This window comes from Pristis pectinata, chromosome 2, assembly GCF_009764475.1.
Source record: "Pristis pectinata isolate sPriPec2 chromosome 2, sPriPec2.1.pri, whole genome shotgun sequence".
In the NCBI taxonomy this organism is placed as follows: Eukaryota; Metazoa; Chordata; class Chondrichthyes; order Rhinopristiformes; family Pristidae; genus Pristis; species Pristis pectinata.
In genome coordinates this window covers 44,851,008-44,868,360 of record NC_067406.1, presented here as the reverse complement: position 1 = coordinate 44,868,360, position 17,353 = coordinate 44,851,008, and the positions used below count along the sequence as shown (strand labels likewise).

At 43.7% G+C, this 17,353-nt stretch overlaps 1 protein-coding gene across 1 annotated transcript in view; it reads left to right on the top strand.

Annotated features, from left to right (window-relative positions):
* Window positions 1-16,431, top strand: part of fancg (FA complementation group G) — a 44,554-nt gene extending 28,123 nt beyond the window's left edge. Inside the window, exons 10-14 of the mRNA XM_052010603.1 lie at window positions 188-573; window positions 3,380-3,429; window positions 6,747-6,914; window positions 10,070-10,208; window positions 16,201-16,431. Of these exons, the coding sequence (XP_051866563.1) occupies window positions 188-573; window positions 3,380-3,429; window positions 6,747-6,914; window positions 10,070-10,208; window positions 16,201-16,348 (891 nt within the window). The 3' untranslated portion in view covers window positions 16,349-16,431. The remainder of the gene's footprint in view (window positions 1-187; window positions 574-3,379; window positions 3,430-6,746; window positions 6,915-10,069; window positions 10,209-16,200) is intronic.
* Window positions 16,432-17,353: the final 922 nt, after the last annotated feature.

Sequence of the window (17,353 nt, the reverse complement as noted above, 5' to 3'; positions counted from 1 at the left end):
TGTTTTTTTTCTCTTCCCATCTGTCCTGAACTATTTTTCTACTTTCCCCTGATCTGCGTCTGTCCTTTCTGGTGAGAAGTGGTGAGTGTTGTTGCAGGAAAATGGGTACTGTTGGACTGGGATGGATTTTATCATGCATTGTTCTGTCTGTTCTTATATATTGACCGTTGTTTTCAATCTTTCCTAGATATTTCTTGTAGCAGACTGCAAAGTTCCTCGAATTCCTGAAATCTATTTGGAAGCAGCTGTGGCTCTTCTGCAATGTCAGAGATATAATGATGTCATCACTATTTGTGAGGAAATTTCCCTCAAGATGTCAGGTTTACTTTCAGAAGAATTAACATTTGAGATTATAGTTAATGAATGGTTGCCTAAAGATTGTTCAGAAAGGACTGAAATTAAAGCAGTTTGCCAGAGTTCCCTTTCAGACTACTTCAGTGAGTCACCAACACAATGTGCAACAAAGAAAGAAACCCTCAATTATATTTTATGGATGGCAAGTGCATTATTATATCAAGGACAAGCTTTTGCTCTCTTGAGAAATAATAAGGAATCAATTACTAATTTTAGTCGGTAAGTTACTGCTATTCTCTTGGTCTTCTGAAATTATCGTGTCTTCTTGTGCAGGATTTCAGATTCTGGGATGACTTGCTTCCACTGCAGTTCCAAGCACTGGAAGACGCCTATGTACATATTCTTTTAATGTCCCCACACACTTGCACTCTGTTCTGTGGTTTTTAAGGTGACTGATGGGCCATTGTGGACTCTGCCAAGGGTTGGCTTGGAGGTGCTTGGCAAGTGGGTAGTTTGGGGGTGGTGTGTTTGGTGTACTCCCGGTGAGTGGACTAGGTTCTCAGCGCCATCCCAAATGCCTCTTCTCTGTTTTTAGTGGTTATTGGCCAGGGATTCCCACAAGGTTGTTGGCATGTTACTCTTTTTTTAAAGAGTCTTTGAAAACGTACTTAAGTTTTTGCTATGTCCATCTGGTAATTTCTTGCCATGACAGAGCTCTGAATGGAGTCCATTTTAGGAGTTTGATGCCAGACATGAAAATGATTGAGTGTAACTGTGGCCTCAATGGAGATGTTTGCCTCGGAAAGGATGCTGTCATTAGTTTGCAAGGGGCTGTCCTTTCAGATAGCTGGTATCAGGCTTTAAGATGCCTACCATAGGTGATCAAATCTCAGAAAGCATACAGAAGGTTAAGTCTCAAAATTAAGACAAATTACTGCCAAATCAGTCTACTCTTAATCATCAGCAAAGTGACGGAAGGTGCAGTTGACAGTGCTAATAAGTGGTATTTACTCCTTGATAACAAGCTCACTGATACCTAGTGGAGGTTTCGCCAGGACAACTCAACTCTTATTTGTATCATAGTTCTAGTAGGAAAAAACTGAATTCTAGAGTTGGGAGTGACCGCCCTTGACATCAAGGTGGCATTTGACTGAGTGTGACATTAAGGAGATTTGGTAAAACTGAAGTCAAGGGCACGAAGAGAAAATGCCACTGTGGTTAGAACAACACAAAGGAAAACAGTTGTGCTTGTTTGCGGTCAATCAGCCTTGCCTCAGGACATTGCTATTGCAGTTCCTCAGGGCAATGTCCTACACCCCATGATCCTCAGCTACTTAGTCAGTGTTTTTCTTAGAGTCAGAGTTGTACAGCACAGAACAGGGCCCTCCCACCCATCACAATCATGCTGACTGTTTTGCCCATCTACGCTCATCCCACTTGCACATGTTAGATCTATTATCATTCTGCGCCTTCCCTATTTAAGTGCCTATCTAAATGCCTCTTAAATGTACCGATTGTATCTGATTCCACCACCTCCTATGGCAGTGAGTTCCAGATCTCAACCATTCTCTGTAAAACAAAAAAAAGCTCCCCTTTAAAACTCATTCCTCTCACCTTCAAGAGGCCAATGCCCTCTTGTTTTAGACACCCCACCATGGAAAAAGGATTCTGACCATCTACACCATCAGTGCTTCTCATAATTCTATATACCTCTATCGGTTCCCCCCTCAGCCTCCATCACTCCAGGGAAAACAATCCCAGCCTATTCACTCTCTCCCCATAAGTCCTCCAATCTCTGCATTCTCTCCAGTGCAATCACATCCTTCCTATAGTGTAACAACCAAACTGCATGCAATATTCCAAGTGTGGCCAATGTTTTATAAAGTTGCTGCATAATATCCCAACTTTTATATTATATGGCCTGACCTATGAAGGCATGCAAACCATATTCCTTCTTCACCAGCCTATATATGTGTGTTACCACTTCCAGGGAACTATGAACTTGAACCCCAAGGTCTTTTGTGTTCATCAACATTCCCTAGTGCCATACTATTTACTATATATGTCCTCAGACTTGTTGGGATTAAATTCCATCTGCCCAATACTCTGCCCAACTCTCCATATGATCCTGCTGTGCCCTTAGACAACCTTCCTGGTTATTCACAACACCACCAATTTTCTTGTCACCCACAAACTTATGAATCATACTTCCTACATTCACATCCATGTGGTTAATGTTTCTCACAAGCAAGAAGGGTCCTGGCACCACTTTCTGCGATACACTACTTCCATCATAAGGTCAGATATGGGTATGTCAGCTGATTATTGCACAATATTCAATTACAAACTTCAACAAATGAAGCAATATGCATCCATATGTAACAAGGCCTGGGCAACATTCAGCATGGGCTGATAAGTGGCAAGTAATATTCATACCACAAAAGTGCCAGGCATTGTCCATCTCCAACAAGAGAGAGCCAAATCATCTACCTTTGACATTCAGGTGCACTACCATTGCCCAAGTGCCCCATTGTCAAGATTCTGAAGGTCGCTATTGATCAGAAACTAAATTGGAATCAAACAGTCCTATAAATACTACAACTACGAGAGCATATTAGAGGCTCGATATCCTTGGGTTTCTCCTGACACCACAAAGATTTTTCTTCATCCACAAGGCATCATAAATCAGAAATGTTATGGAATATTCTCCACTTCCTTGGATGAGTGCAGCTCTGACATTTAAAAACAACTAATTGCCATGCAGAACAAAGCAGCCTGCTTGATTGGAAACCTTCCACTGGAGTCATTTTCAAGAGGTTATCAGATTAAAAACTTGAGATAGCAAGGTTATTGTGATAGAGTTCAAGAAGTGAACCTATCTGGATAACTTTTTCAAAGAAATGGCACAGAAACAATGAGCTGAAGGCTACCTCCTTCATACATCACGCTGAAACTCTTAAACTGCTGAGGATATTGATTGATGCATATTGGACGTTATCTATCCATTTGTACTGCATGTTACCTTTGCATTAATAAGTAATCATTTTTGACCACTTCAGTGATTTGTTTACTTTTTTTTTTGCAGATGTGTTAATTTGCTCCTTAAAGTTCAAGTTGTGGGTTCTCCTGATTCAAGTAAGCTTTATTCTGTATTAAAGATGAACATTTTTAAAATTTACTCTATTAACTTATTTAAAGTTTCTATAAAGTTATTAAAGACTAACAAAAAACAATCTGAATTTGGGTTTCAATTTTGATGTTTGATTATATGGACTTATTTTTGAAATCTAAATATTTATGTTTTGTGACCAAGTGTAGGGCGGCTTTTGTTCAGCCAAGTTTAAAGGAACCTTTCTACCGAGACATAATTTATTGACAGTAGAAACGGGAATGTCTTTTGCTTGGCCGGCAGCCATGGTAACAAAATAGAATGTGTATACTCAAAGTCCAACGCTTTCAAAGTGGAAGAATAAGGCTTGACTGAAGTGGTAGCTTGACCTTCAGATTTTGGTGCAAATAATTGTTGAGTTGAAAATGGATGAATAAAAACTGGTGAAGTATATCTGTGATGAGGAAATAATCAGCAGAAACCAAGTAATCGAACCCTTTAATGTTGATGAGCTTTAAGATGCCAGTTTTGAAACAATCTCATTTGGTAGTTTTCTTTCATTCACAGTGTGAATAAAAAGTTAGTGTGAAATAACCAAATCCAGCTAAAAAATAATGATTTTTAAAATAGATGTTAACATTAATCTAGGGTTACCGTGTCAACCAAACAGAGAATGAGGAGCTAACAATGTGGTGAGGCAGTAAAGGAGGGATGCTGAGGCAAGGGGATGTAAGGAGAGCCTATTACATGGTACCAATTAGTTGTTTTGGTTGAGGGAGCACTGGTGCAAAAGCCATTGTAATTCTCAAAGGCCTGAAGTTTCCTCCAGCACTAAAGAGACTGTTTGATGTGTTTTGACACTGGTCTTGTCAAAGGCAATGCAGTTAGTCATCCATACGTGACCCATGTGAACAACCATCTGTTCATTAGAGATTTCTGTGAAGAATCTCCCAGTACTACCCCAATAATTTCCAACCTCACCATCAAATTTAGTATAAATAAGGGAGAAATGGGGTGAACGTTGTGTAATTATCAAAGCAGAAAGTACACTGAAAATTGTTATAATATCAAAACCACCCAATAAATGGAAATACGTTTCCCAGTCTTGATAGTGCTTACTCATATTCCCATTATTCTGGTTACTAATCTTCACAATCTTGTAGTTGTGGACTTCCTTCCCAGAGCTTCCAGACAAGAATACTGCCATTTTCCAAGGATCTCATCTTCCAGATATGATATTTTTAGCTTCTACTTCACCCCCAGTTACTCCCCCTTCCTTAGCCCCATTGTTAACAGTATAGGATATCTGACTCTCAATCCTCTCTGTAAACACCATACTTTGTGCTGCTCCTAGACATCAGATATTCACCAGTAATCCAACCCTCCTTGCACTTCCTTGCTCTGTCTGACCTCAGATTTGACTTTATGTTACAGCAAAATCCTGGAAGCATTTCATTGCTACCAAAACCCAATATTTAACTTGCATTGTTGTTTTGTCGCCATTGTAGTTAGTGAAGCTTAACCCCATTGAGATCAGTTTATCACTAAGTGATATACTTTGTGTCCAAACAAGTGAAATGCCATGAACATTTTGGCTGACTATGTCTAATAAATTTGTTTCTGAAATGGTCCATCACCTTTGGTGTTGCAGATTGCTGATCAAGGCCCACTCTTCTCAACAACCCCTTCTGTTGCCTTCTCTTTCTCTCTCTTTTTCCACTTCATTCTTGCATCATCTTCTGCCCCTCTGTATCTTTTTGGATGGAAGATGTTGAATGTTATGGTGGAGAATGAAGCCAACCATGACGAAGGACTGTTTTTCAGTAGGGGTTTTAGAGAAAATGTTATCTCGGCAATCTCTATCTTCATTTTCAACTTATTGTACAGCTCCCTATTGCTCCCATTCCATTCTCAAAACCTTCTTGCAATCAGTTTACCAGACAGCCATTCTCTTATTCACATCACTACCCATGCCTTTACCTATACCTTTTGAGTCACCCCCTCCGTTTCCATATTCTTCCCTTTTATTCTGTTCTCACTTGCATCATCATTGATCCTCTGTCCATTTACTTCGCCCATAATGCTGCATCCACTTTTTCCCACCCCAACACTGTCTAAAAGAGAAGGTGGAGAGAAGTCAGTGTGTCTCATTCTCAGCTTGCTGTTTTCAGTGCTCCCCCTCCTTTACTCCCTTAGTTTCCTTGAAAAAGTTTCATTTGCTTTTGGCTTAAAGAAAAGAAGAAATACAATTACAGAAGAAACCATCTGTGGACCTTTATCTTTTGAATTGATTCAAAATTAGACTATTCCGTTCCAAAATAAGAGCTAACCTACAATAAAATTATTTTTTTTGTGTTGTATTTTCTGATGTTGGTAGAGAACAAAACACAAGCCTCAACTTAAGTGTAAATCTTAAGGAGAGGAAAGAAAACAAGTTTACCTGAATAAGGATTTTGAAATTTAACCAACTTTTTTTTTCAATCAACTCCAGAAAACCTCTGGTCAGAAATTACTAAAATATTCTGTCACTACATTGGCTTAAACAATGCCTGTGCACCTTGGGAAAATTACCTGGTCAGAATGCATTCTAGGATTGGTTCTGAAATCTGATGCTGAATAGAAGTGTCATCCAAGTTTTGAGGAGAAGCTATGGCATTCATTTCAAAGCTTTAAAAAGTCATTTAAAACACAAAGTCAAATTACTGGGTATTTTTAAATCCTAATTCACAACAACATGTTTTTATTTCTTCAGATCTTTTAGTGGAAGTACTTTATTGAGGAAAGAATAACAATTGAATTAAAAAAAAGACAACATTTTGGTCCATTTGATCAGAATCCCTGACCATAATCTGTAGAGTAATGAATTTATGTAGATTCAGCAATTTATTAGAGTTATTAAAAATTGTGACACAAACACAACATCCCAAAATTGTGTAGGTTTTCTACCTAATCTAGGGTTGCAGCCCTCTCCTGCTGAATTTGGGACCTTCAGCCTATGCTATCAAACCTCACAACTGCTCTGACGAAATGTTAAATTCTATTCCACTCGCCAGTATTAGTGAATGTCGGACTTCTATCTGTAACTTTGTGTGGAAAATGTTAATGCTTAAAAGTTAAATGCAGAATTTACAGAATAATGGATTTTAAAACTTCAGTGGAATCTGATTATTTAATAAAAATATTCTGCCAGAGTAAACCAGTGGCTAGATGTTCAGAGCTATGTATCTGCAATCTTGTCACCATGAACAAAGATGAGGAGATATGCCAGCAATGTAAAAACTTGCAACTCTAACAAAATACATCAAAGCAAGACACAGAGTAATTCTGAGGTATTATCTTGCAGGAGAGCCGAATAATCAGATTGATACTTTGAAAGCGAACATAATGGAAATTAAATATTTGCAAAAGCTGAAATCGTTGGCTTTTATTGGAAAAGGAATGCAGCTGGCAGAAAGAGGTCAAGAAAGAGAAGCTCTGCAAAATTTTCAGCTGGGTCTACAAGCTTGTCCTGGTATGTTATTTTTGGAACTAAGGATCCTGCTTCCAGTAACTAACCATTAAATAATAGCCTCACCCCATGCCAAATAGTCATGCTAGCAGTATTTTTATAGATTCAGATCCTTGTATGCATGATTTTCTGACAAAGATCAAGTTTCAAGCTTATTGTCATGGGCATACATACCCAGGGTATAAATGCCATGGAAAATTAGTTTTTTGCAGCAGCAGCACAGTACATTACAAACATGACAACATAAATTACATAATCTTAAATTCACATCAATTAGACATAACTTGCATGACAGAATAAACAAAAATAAACATAACAACATTAGTATTAGGATTATCAGTGTTAACCCAGACTGTTCCATATTTGGCCCTGCACATGCCTGAGCGGCATTGCACAAATATTCTACTTGGGTCACTGCCCACAATATTAGATTGGATGTGGGTGGAGTACAGTGCAGTATCGATCTCCTGAAAGGTAGGTAGAAGACCAGTGTAGATGAGGCTGGAAGAAAGAAATTCTACCAGTTTGAATTAAAGCAGAGAAAGTGGGGTGCCAATGTGAATTGGTGGTGTTGAAGAGAAGCAAGATGTGAAAGTGTAAACACCAAATCAGTTTGTGTACTGCTCTAATCTTGATTCACTTGTCCCTAGGAATAAAGATAGCTCCTAGACAGATTTTTCAAAGATCTAATTTAAATAGGCCTGGAAGAAAGAGAGTTAGATGTTAGTAGTCGGGTAGAGTGGTGGTAGGGTTACTGGGCTAGTAACTCAGAAGCCTGGACTAGCAATCCAGAGATGCAAGTTCAGGTCACACTATAACATCTGTGGAACTGAAATTTAATGAAAAATAATCTGCAGTTTCTGAACATGGAGCACTGATTCATCACCTGAATGAGGTAGTAATCAGGAGGTAGCCTTAGCAAGCCATTTCACCAGGATGTTTTGATAGAAACAGAATTAAACTGGATGGATCAATCAAGGCATCAAATTCAAACGTTGTCACATCCAATCTTGTGGAGTGCACTGAGTTGCCTCTTCCATGAAATTAACTTCATTAGCTGAACGTTCAGCGTGTTTCTCCTAGTCTGAGTAGGAAAGCAGGGTTAGATGAGGTTCCTTATGTCTTGCTCTTGTTCAGCAAGCAACATGGCTCAGGATGGGAATATCCATCGAGCCTAGGAATTGCCTAGTTGTCAATAACCAATTGTAACTGTAGATACTTGGGTTTCATAGATTGTCCTGCTCTGGTTAGGCCAAGCATTGGCTCTAATTGTAATTTACTTTAAGTGTTTAGTATGTAGTAAATGACAAGTTCACATGCCTAATGTTACTCATGACACATCCTTCCACATCATGCACTAATCCAGGGTTAGTCTCCTGACTTGAAGTTGAACAAGGAGTGCAAGACCATCCTATTAAATTGTGGTGGTGTGTATTTATGCTTCATGGATGAACTGTTTGAATTAATAGATTCCACATAGCAGTACTACAATGAAGACAGGACATTGACAAGGAATGTTAAAAGTCATCATGAGGGACATTCATAAATCAGTAATGTTTTGTCTCAATCTGGCAGTTAGTATGGCAATTTTACCAGCATTAGCCCACAAATTTGCAGATTTATTGACTCTGTTCTTGCACCTTGTGATGAGCTCTGTGGCTGGTTCAGTACCGTGACCTCTGCATTGCTAAAGGATGTAAAGTCCATCCAGTTTAAAGGGCAAGACAACATTGTTGCAGAGTTTCAAGCAATCCGTAAACTTATTAATGTACTGGAATGAAACCACAGAGACATTACTGACACCAAGTTTTGTTTTATTTTTGTACTTTATGCCATTGACTTTTACATTTTTTTCTTCTCATTGCATTCAATTCTCCGTAGATTAAAAGCTTAAAATTGATTCTAAAAGTGCACATTTCATGGGGGGGGGGGGGGGGGGGGGGGGGGGGGGGCGTCGCCTGTGGTAGGAGGCAGGGGGCATATATGTTTCATTTGAAATAAAATTACAGTAGCATTCTCCCTGTAACCTGTAAGTTTCCTCCAGGTGCTCCAGTTTCCTCCCACGTTCCACAGACGTGCTGGTAGGTTAATTGATTACTTCATTAGCTGAGTGTAGGTGGGTAGTAGGAGAATCGGGGGTAGGAAGGGGCTTGGCGGACGTGGGGAAAGGGACTGATGGAAGTGCTCTGGGAGCCAGCATAGACTCGAGGGGGCCCAATGGCCTCCTTTTACGTTGTTTAAAAGAAAATAGAATGACCTTGCAACATAAGCATTCAGAAAATAACTATGACTTTTACAGTGACACAAGAGACTGCACTTGCTCTAGTCTGGAGCAAAAAACAATCTGCTGGATGATCTCAGCGGGTCCAGCAGCATCTGTGGAGGCGAAGGGAAGTCGACGTTTTGGATCAAGAGCCTGCATCAGGACTGAAAATGTAGCAGGATGATGGCCCATATATAGAAGTGAGAGGGAGGGGTGAGACATGGACTAGTTAGCGATAGATAGAACCAGATGAGTAGGGAGAATGGTGGGCAGATAGATCAAGATGGGGGAGGTGAAGGGGTGGAATTGGGAGACAACAGCCTGATGGGCGATAAGTAGCGACAGATAAGGAGCAGGGAGGGAAGGGGCAGATGGAGCCAGGTGGGGGAGGGTAGGGTGAAGGTAGGGACAGGCTGGAAGGTGACAAGTGGAGACACAAGAGACTGCAGATGATGGAATCTAATAAGTAAGGAAGATGATAAGTGGAATCAGATAAGGGAGGGATGATGGGCAGATGCAGCCGGTTGGGGGAGGAGATGGGGACACGGTTGGTATAGTCTGTGGGTGATAGGCAGATGCGACCAGGTGGGGAAGGGGGGAACCTGGGTGGATCAGAAGGAGAAAGAAAGGAGCACAGGGAGTGCAGATTTTTATAGCGACTGACAATAAGGTGGAGGTGAGCTCCAAGTTGTTTGCAACATTTGTCACACCCCACTGACTGTACTAGTAAACCAGCTGCCAGCAGCAACAAAATAATAAAAACAGCCTGAAACATGAGAATTTCATAATCCTTGTTCCTGCTGAGCTCTGTGTGTCTGTTTCTGTTTTTAATCTAACGATTACTTTGTACAAGGTACAAAGAATACCTTGTAAAATCTTTGGTTTTTTCTTATAGATAGTATAGAAGCAATGTATAATCTAGTACAACTTCTGTGGAAACTTAAAAGGAAGGATGAAGCTGTCTCTTACTGGCAAAGATACCATAGTTCAACAAAAGCAACTGCAGAAAAAGTGCAACAAGAGTGTACTTCCAAGTGAGTGAAATTGATTTCCTGCTTTGCATTTACAAAGGCATCTAATGCACGTTGGAGAGTTCAGATTTATTAAATTACCAGAAACCTTGCAGATGGAGCTGTTAATAGCTATCGATTAATAAAATAAGCATGATCTTGAGCAACTTGGAATGGTGAAAAAAATCACTTGCCATGAGAAGGTATTTGTAGTAAGATACATTGTTAGAGTAGAATAAGCAGAACATGTTTGACAATACTTGAGCTGGAGGTCTTGATTCTCAGGTATATATATATATATATATATATATATAAAAAATATCTGGGCGGTTGAAAATGCTCCACCTGTCATCTTTTTTTATATTGAAAATTCAGGTCTTTAGGGCAGCACAGTTGTGCATCATCTACTGGAGTTGCTTCCTCGCAGTCCAGCAACCCAGGTCCAATCCTGACCTCCAGTACTGTCTGTGGAGTTTGCAGTTTCTCCCTATTATTGTGGATTCCTTCTGAGTAGTCCAGTTTTCTCCTCTGTTCCAAAGATGAGTGGGTTGGGAGGTTAATTGGCCCCAGTAAACTGCCCAAAATACGCAGGTGTGTATTAGAATCTGGAGGGAGTTGGTGAGGATGTGGGGAGAATAAAATGAGATTGGTGTAAATGGGAGCGCAGACTGTATGGGTCAAAAAGTCTTATTTCCGTGGTGTATGATCCTATGACTCCCTTAACTGCACCACCACTGCCATCTCCACACACCACCAAGTTATCTGTTGGTGACCAAAACAAAGCATTTAGAATAGAATTTCTCAGGAGCAATTTCCAATTCAGTTGCAAATTGCACCCACAATTGCATTAATTTTAAGAAATCTTAAATCTTTCTCATTTCTCTAAATATTTATTTACATATAACCAAAGATTCAAAATTTGCACAATACCATGATGTTGAACATATTTTTTTCTTCAAAATATTACCTTTTAGAAGTTGTTTGACCACCTAACATGGGTAATAGTCATGTTAGCAGAATTAAAGCCCAAAGGGTTAAGAGCTATCAAGTACAAAAACATTGAACTTATAAAGGTTTGGTATAAGATATTGATCAGGCTTGGTTTCAGTATTGTGCTTAGTTTGGAGGCACTGCACTTCTGGAAGCTCGGTGAAATGAAACTGGAAAAGGAAAGTTGGATTGTTTTCCCTTGAGGCAGATTTATTTGTAACTTTCAAAAAAGAATTGAATTAGTAAAAAAAAATTATGTAGGACTATGGGGAAAGAGCAGTGGCTGGAAATAACTAAATAGCCTTGTGTGGCCATACACAACACGCTACTGAAGAAACACATGGAGGCAGAGGGTGCTGAACCAAGACTCTTTACTCCAAGAACAGAAAAGCACGCAAACTCTCTACCCATGGGCAACTGTGACCCGCGGGGCGGACGGACGTCTGACTGTTCCCAGAAGGGTCCACCCCGAATGGGGTAGTTTAAGACGCGTTACTGCGCGTCCGCCCACAGCTCCCAATGGCAGTTTGAGTCCCGTGTGTGCGGGCCGCCACACCAAACCCCCCCCCCCCCAGAAACCTCCATCGGGGGAGTGGAGCCCCAGTCCGTGTGGTTTGCTTGGGTGGCCGGCCATGTTGGCGCAGTGTACGTACCCTCACTGGTTGCTCAATGTCCACGTGCACCGGTTTGAGGCGGTTCACTGTAAAAGTCTCTTCCCAGCCACCCACTCCACGACGCATGCAGATCTGTTTGTACCGGATCATCTTGAAGGGTCCTTCGTACGGTCTGTGCATGCCCCTGCGAATAAAAACGTACTCTCAGTCTCGGAGGTCTTTAGGGGTGAAGGATGGCGTGGGACCATGCCTGGAGGTCGGGACCGGTGCCAGGGTCCCTACCTTGTCCCGCAGCCTCGTCAGCATCTCTGCTGGAGTTCCTGCTGAACCTCAGGCCTCTGGTACGAACTCGCCCGGGACCGTCAGGGGAGTGCCATAGACCAGTTCCGCAGAGGAGGTCCCCAGGTCCTCCTTGGGGGCTGTGCGGATGCCCAGTAAGACCCAGGGAAGCTCATCTGTCCAGTAGGGGTCCCTGAGGCGTGCCATCAAGGCCAACTTGAGATGCCAGTGGAATTGCTTGACCAAACCGTTGGACTGGGGATGGTACGCTGTGATGTGATGCAGCTGGGTGCCCAGCAGCTGCGCCAGTGCTGTCCACAAACCAGACGTGAACTGCGCTCCTCTGTCGGAGGTGATGTCCGTTGGGAGGCCGAACCTGGCGATTCAGTTTGCAATGAGCGTCCTGGCGCAGGACTCAGTGGATGTGTCTGCGAGCGGTATGGCTTCTGGCCAACTGGTGAACCTGTCTACCATGGTAAAGATATACTTGGCGCCCCGGGAGACTGGCAGGGGGCCGACGATGTTCACGTGGATGTGTTGGGACCTCCTGTGCGTCGGCTGGAACTGCTGGAGGGGAGCCTTCACGTGCCGCTGGACTTTGGCGGTCTGGCAGTGTACGCAGGTCCTGGCCCAGTGTCCGACCTGTTTGCGCAAACCATGCCAGACGAAGTCTGCTACTAGCTTGATGGACGCCCAGATGGACGGGTGGACCAGGTCGTGCAGCGTGTCGAACACCTGGCACCTCCATGCTGCTGGTACCACGGGTCGGGGTCTGCCGGTAGACACGTCGCACAGGAGTCGAATCGCTGCTGGGCCAATGGGGACGTCCTCCAACTGGAGTCCCGAAACGGCGGTGCGGTAAGCCGGGATCTTGGTGTCTGACTTGCGCTTCCGCCAGTGCTGCGTAGTCTATTCCTGAGGACAATATGCCCGCTGAGTGAAGGCAGGGGCGAGACAGTGTGTTGGCGACGACGTTTTTCCCTGCGATGTGGTGGATGTCCGTGGGGAACTCTGAAATAAAGGACAGTTTCCTCTACTGCTGAGCCTACTATGGGTCCGATACCTTGGCCAGTGTGAAGGTGAGGGGCTTGTGGTCCGTATACACGGTGAACTCCCTTCCCTCGAGGAAATGCCGGACAGCCAGGTAGAGCGCTAGCAACTCTCTGTCAAAAGCGCTGTACTTCACCTGTGATGGCCGTAGGTGCTAGCTGAAGAAAGCGAGTGGTCGCCACTGGCCCTTGACGAGCTGCTCCAGGACCCTGCCGACCGTTGTGTCGGAAGCGTCGAATGTGAGTGCCGTGGGTACATCGACTCTCGGGTGTACTAGGAGGGTCGCCTTTGCCAGCGCCTGCTTGAAGGCCTCCGTGGACTCTGCGTCCCATGCCACCTCTTTGGCCTTGCCAGCCATCAGGCTGAATGAGGGTCTCATGATGCGTGCCGCCGCCGGCACGAACCAATGATAAAAGTTGACCATCCCTATGAACTCCTGCAGGCCCTTGACTGTGCTGGGCTTGGGGAACTGGCGAATGGCCTGGACCCTGTCCGGTAGGGGAACTGCACCGTGTCGGTTGACTCTGTGGCCCAAGAAGTCGATCTCCGTCAGCCCGAACTGGCACTTCACTGGGTTGATTGCCAGTCCGTGGTCGCTCAGACGTTGGTAGAGCTGACACAAGTGTGCCATGTGTTCTTGGTGTGAACTGCTGGCCACCAGGATATCGTCCAAGTAAATGAAAACGAAATCCAGGCCGCGTCCCACCGAGTCCATGAGCCTTTGGAAAGTTTGAGCAGCATTCTTGAGACCGAAAGGCATCCTTAGGAATTTGAACAAGCCGAACGGGTGATGAGGGCTGTCTTGGGCATGTCGTCGGGGTGCACTGGGATCTGATGGTATCCCCTGACCAGGTCGATTTTCGAGAAGATGGTCACTCTGTTCAGGTTTGCCGTGAAGTCCTGGATGTGGGGCACCGGGTATCGGTCAGCGGTTGTGGCATCGTTGAGCCTTCCGTCGTCTCCGCAGGGCCTCCAACCTCCTGCGGACTTGGGCACCATGTGCAGCGGGGATGCCCACGGGCTGTCTGAGCGGTGTACGATTCCCATCTCTTCCATCTTACGGAACTCCTCCTTGGCGAAATGGAGCTTGTCGGGTGGGAGCCTGCGAGCTCGGGCGTGCAGCGGTGGTCCTTGCGTGGGGATGTAGTGCTGCACGCCGTGCTTGGGGTCGGCTGTGAAGAACTGCGGAGTGACTGTGAGGGGAATTCCGCCAACACCCTGGTGAATTTGTTACCCGAGAGGGTCACGGAATCCAGGTGGAGGGCTGGTAGCTGGGCTTCTCCGAGCTGGAAAGTCTGGAACGTCTTGGCGTGGACCAAACGCCGGCCTTTTAGGTTGACCAGGAGGCAGTTGGCTCTTAGGAAATCTGCCCCTAGTAGTGGCTGTGACACTGCTGCCAACGTGAAAGTCCAAGTGAAACGGCTGGACCTGAAATGCAATGGGATGGTTCGCGAGCCATACGTCTGAATACAGGTGCCATTTGCAGCGGTGAGCTTGGGGCCTGGGACTGCATTACGAGTGTTGATGTTCAAGGGGGGAAGTATGCTGACTTCGGCTCCGGTGTCTACCAGGAAGTGCCGCCCGGAGTGTCGGTCCCAGAGGTACAGGAGGCTGTCTTGGTGGCCAGCCATCATAGCCATTAGTGACGGCTGGCCCCGGCGTTTCCCAGAAAAGCATATGGTGGATGGCAGCGGCACGCACTTGAACCCCATCTTTGGTGATAGAAACACCATTGTTTGGAACTTTCGTCCTTTTCCCCCATGGGTCTCGACGGCTTCGGTTGCGGGGCCCGGGCTTTGGGCCGCGCAGTCGTGGCTAGGCCGATGGAAGCTACTCCACGTTGTTTACTCTACCAAAGGACATATGCTTTAGCCGCGACCCTGCATGGGTTTCTGAAATCCTCACTCGCGAGGAGGAGGCGAATGTCCTCTGGCATTTGCTCGAGGAACAACTGCTCAAATAAAAGGCACGGCTTATGGCTGTCCATGAACACCAGCATATCGTTCAAGAGCTCGGATGGCGTGCGGTTGTCCAGACCGTCCATGTGTAGGAGCCGCGCGGCTCGTTCGCGGCAGGAGAGTCCGAAGGTACGGATCAGGAGCGCCTTAATCTTAGTGTGCCTGTCCTCCGTTGGTGGCTGGTGTAGGAAGTCGATGATCCGGCCTGCCGTGTCCTGGTCGAGCATGCTGACCACGTAGTAGTACCGCGTGGTGTCAGCTGTAATGTCTCTAATATTGAACTGGGCCTCAGCCTGCTCGAACCAAGCGTGGGGCTGAGTGGCCCAGAAAGTCGGAAGCTTCAAGGAGACCGCGCTGTGCGAGTTGCTCGAACTCATGTCTGGTCACTGAGTCGCCGGTTCCAGATGCCATCTGGAACGTCGGTGTCACCAATGTGCCCGTACACAATGCGTTACTGAAGAAACACATGGAGGCAGAGGGTGCTGAACCCAAGACTCTTTACTCCAAGAACAGAAAAGCGCACGAAACTCTCTACCCATGCTCAACTGCGACCCACAGGGCGGATGTGACGTCAGACTGTTTCTGGAAGGTCCACCCCAAACAGGTAGTTTAAGATGCACTACTGCGTGTCTGCCCGCGGCTCCCGATGGCAGTTCAAGTCCTGTGTGTGCGGGCTGCCACACCTGCCTATTATTATCGTCACCAATTATCATATTAGTTCATCGCTTTCCATGGGGGCAATGCATACAAATAAGGCTTTTATAGACTTATCATTGTAAAGGTCCAAATGCGAAAATGTAAATAGTTCATTTTGGCTCTAGGGTATTAGAAAAGTACTTTGTACCTTCCATTTAAATCCTGATGATGAGTGTTTTTCATCAAAATGAGTTTGGGCTGTTTCAGTCCACTTCTTAGGGGTATAGACTAAATTGGCTTTTGATGAAAAGAGAAAATATATTCTGATCACTAAAAGGTTAAGACATTGTAAACACTGCATTCAGTGTTGATTAATTTACATCTGTCCTGATGCTCATCGCCGAAAATGCATATCAGACTAAAGTATTGCATTCCCTACCACTGCCATTTTGGAATTATAAAGTAATTCGTAATTTTTTTCTTTTTCAGAAAATTCCCCTTATTCTTGATTCCTCATCTCAAGGAAGTAAGTACTTCAGAGGAAGAAGCGGTTTCTAAAATGTTGCAGGCACATTACATCTGTCATTCTAAAGAGAAATCAGCTGTGCACTTTCTGAGACCCACATCTTATTCATGACCTTCATGAGTTATCCAGGTCCATCTGAAAGAAAACAGTAAAGAACATACTGAATAAACATCATATTAAATAATTCTGAAACATAGACATGTACTGTCTGTTGCATAATTTGGCCATGGCAAACACCTTTGTGACAAAGGAAGACTGTACTTTATATATCAATGTTTAAACAATACTACAATAGTTCTAGTTTGGGTATTACTCAAATCTGTAGTAGAGCTATGCAGCAGCCCTCCCAGAAGATCATGATTCTCTTAATTCTCTGACCCAGAAAGCTGTGAAGTCAGAAATATTGACTAGATTCAAGGCTGAGGCAGATGGATCTATATAGAAGCTGAGAGTTATGGGGAACAAGCATGAAACCAAGGTCAAGATCAAGTAATCAATTACCTTATTTGAATGGTGGAGCAGACTTAAGGGGCCATATTTTCCTAACCTTTTCATACAGTTCCATAAATTACTTTATTATCCAATCTTTTGGAATGAACTGAAAATTTATTACATCAGAATTTTATTTTGATATTTATGAAGATCACATCACATTTTATACAAAAGTAATGTCTAAATATTCACAAGTATGGAACTTTTAATATAATAAATGAAGTTGTAGGAAAAAGAATTGTTTCTGGGGATTCAAGTTTCTTTTTTTTCAAACAAAAGATTTTGCGCTTTGAAGGAATGCACAATAGGATAGCACAATAGGATAAAGGATTGTGTGAGGGAAGAGGGAAGATTCCTGTTTCAGGGAGACAGATGAGCATTATTTATAATTTTCAACATGAATTTCGTCTTGTCTCCCTGATTGTAGAATGAATACCATGATGAGAATGAAGGACATCCTGAGGAAGGAAGGGGAGAAACTAGAACCAATGATGTAGGAAGTAAAAAAAAATAGCTTGGGTCTTTCATTCTTAGCTTGGGAGAAAGGTTCTAATCTCTGGATTATGCCCAGTGTTATGTGTTATTGAAAATAGAAATAGTAAATTCAGGATTGTGTGGGGAAAA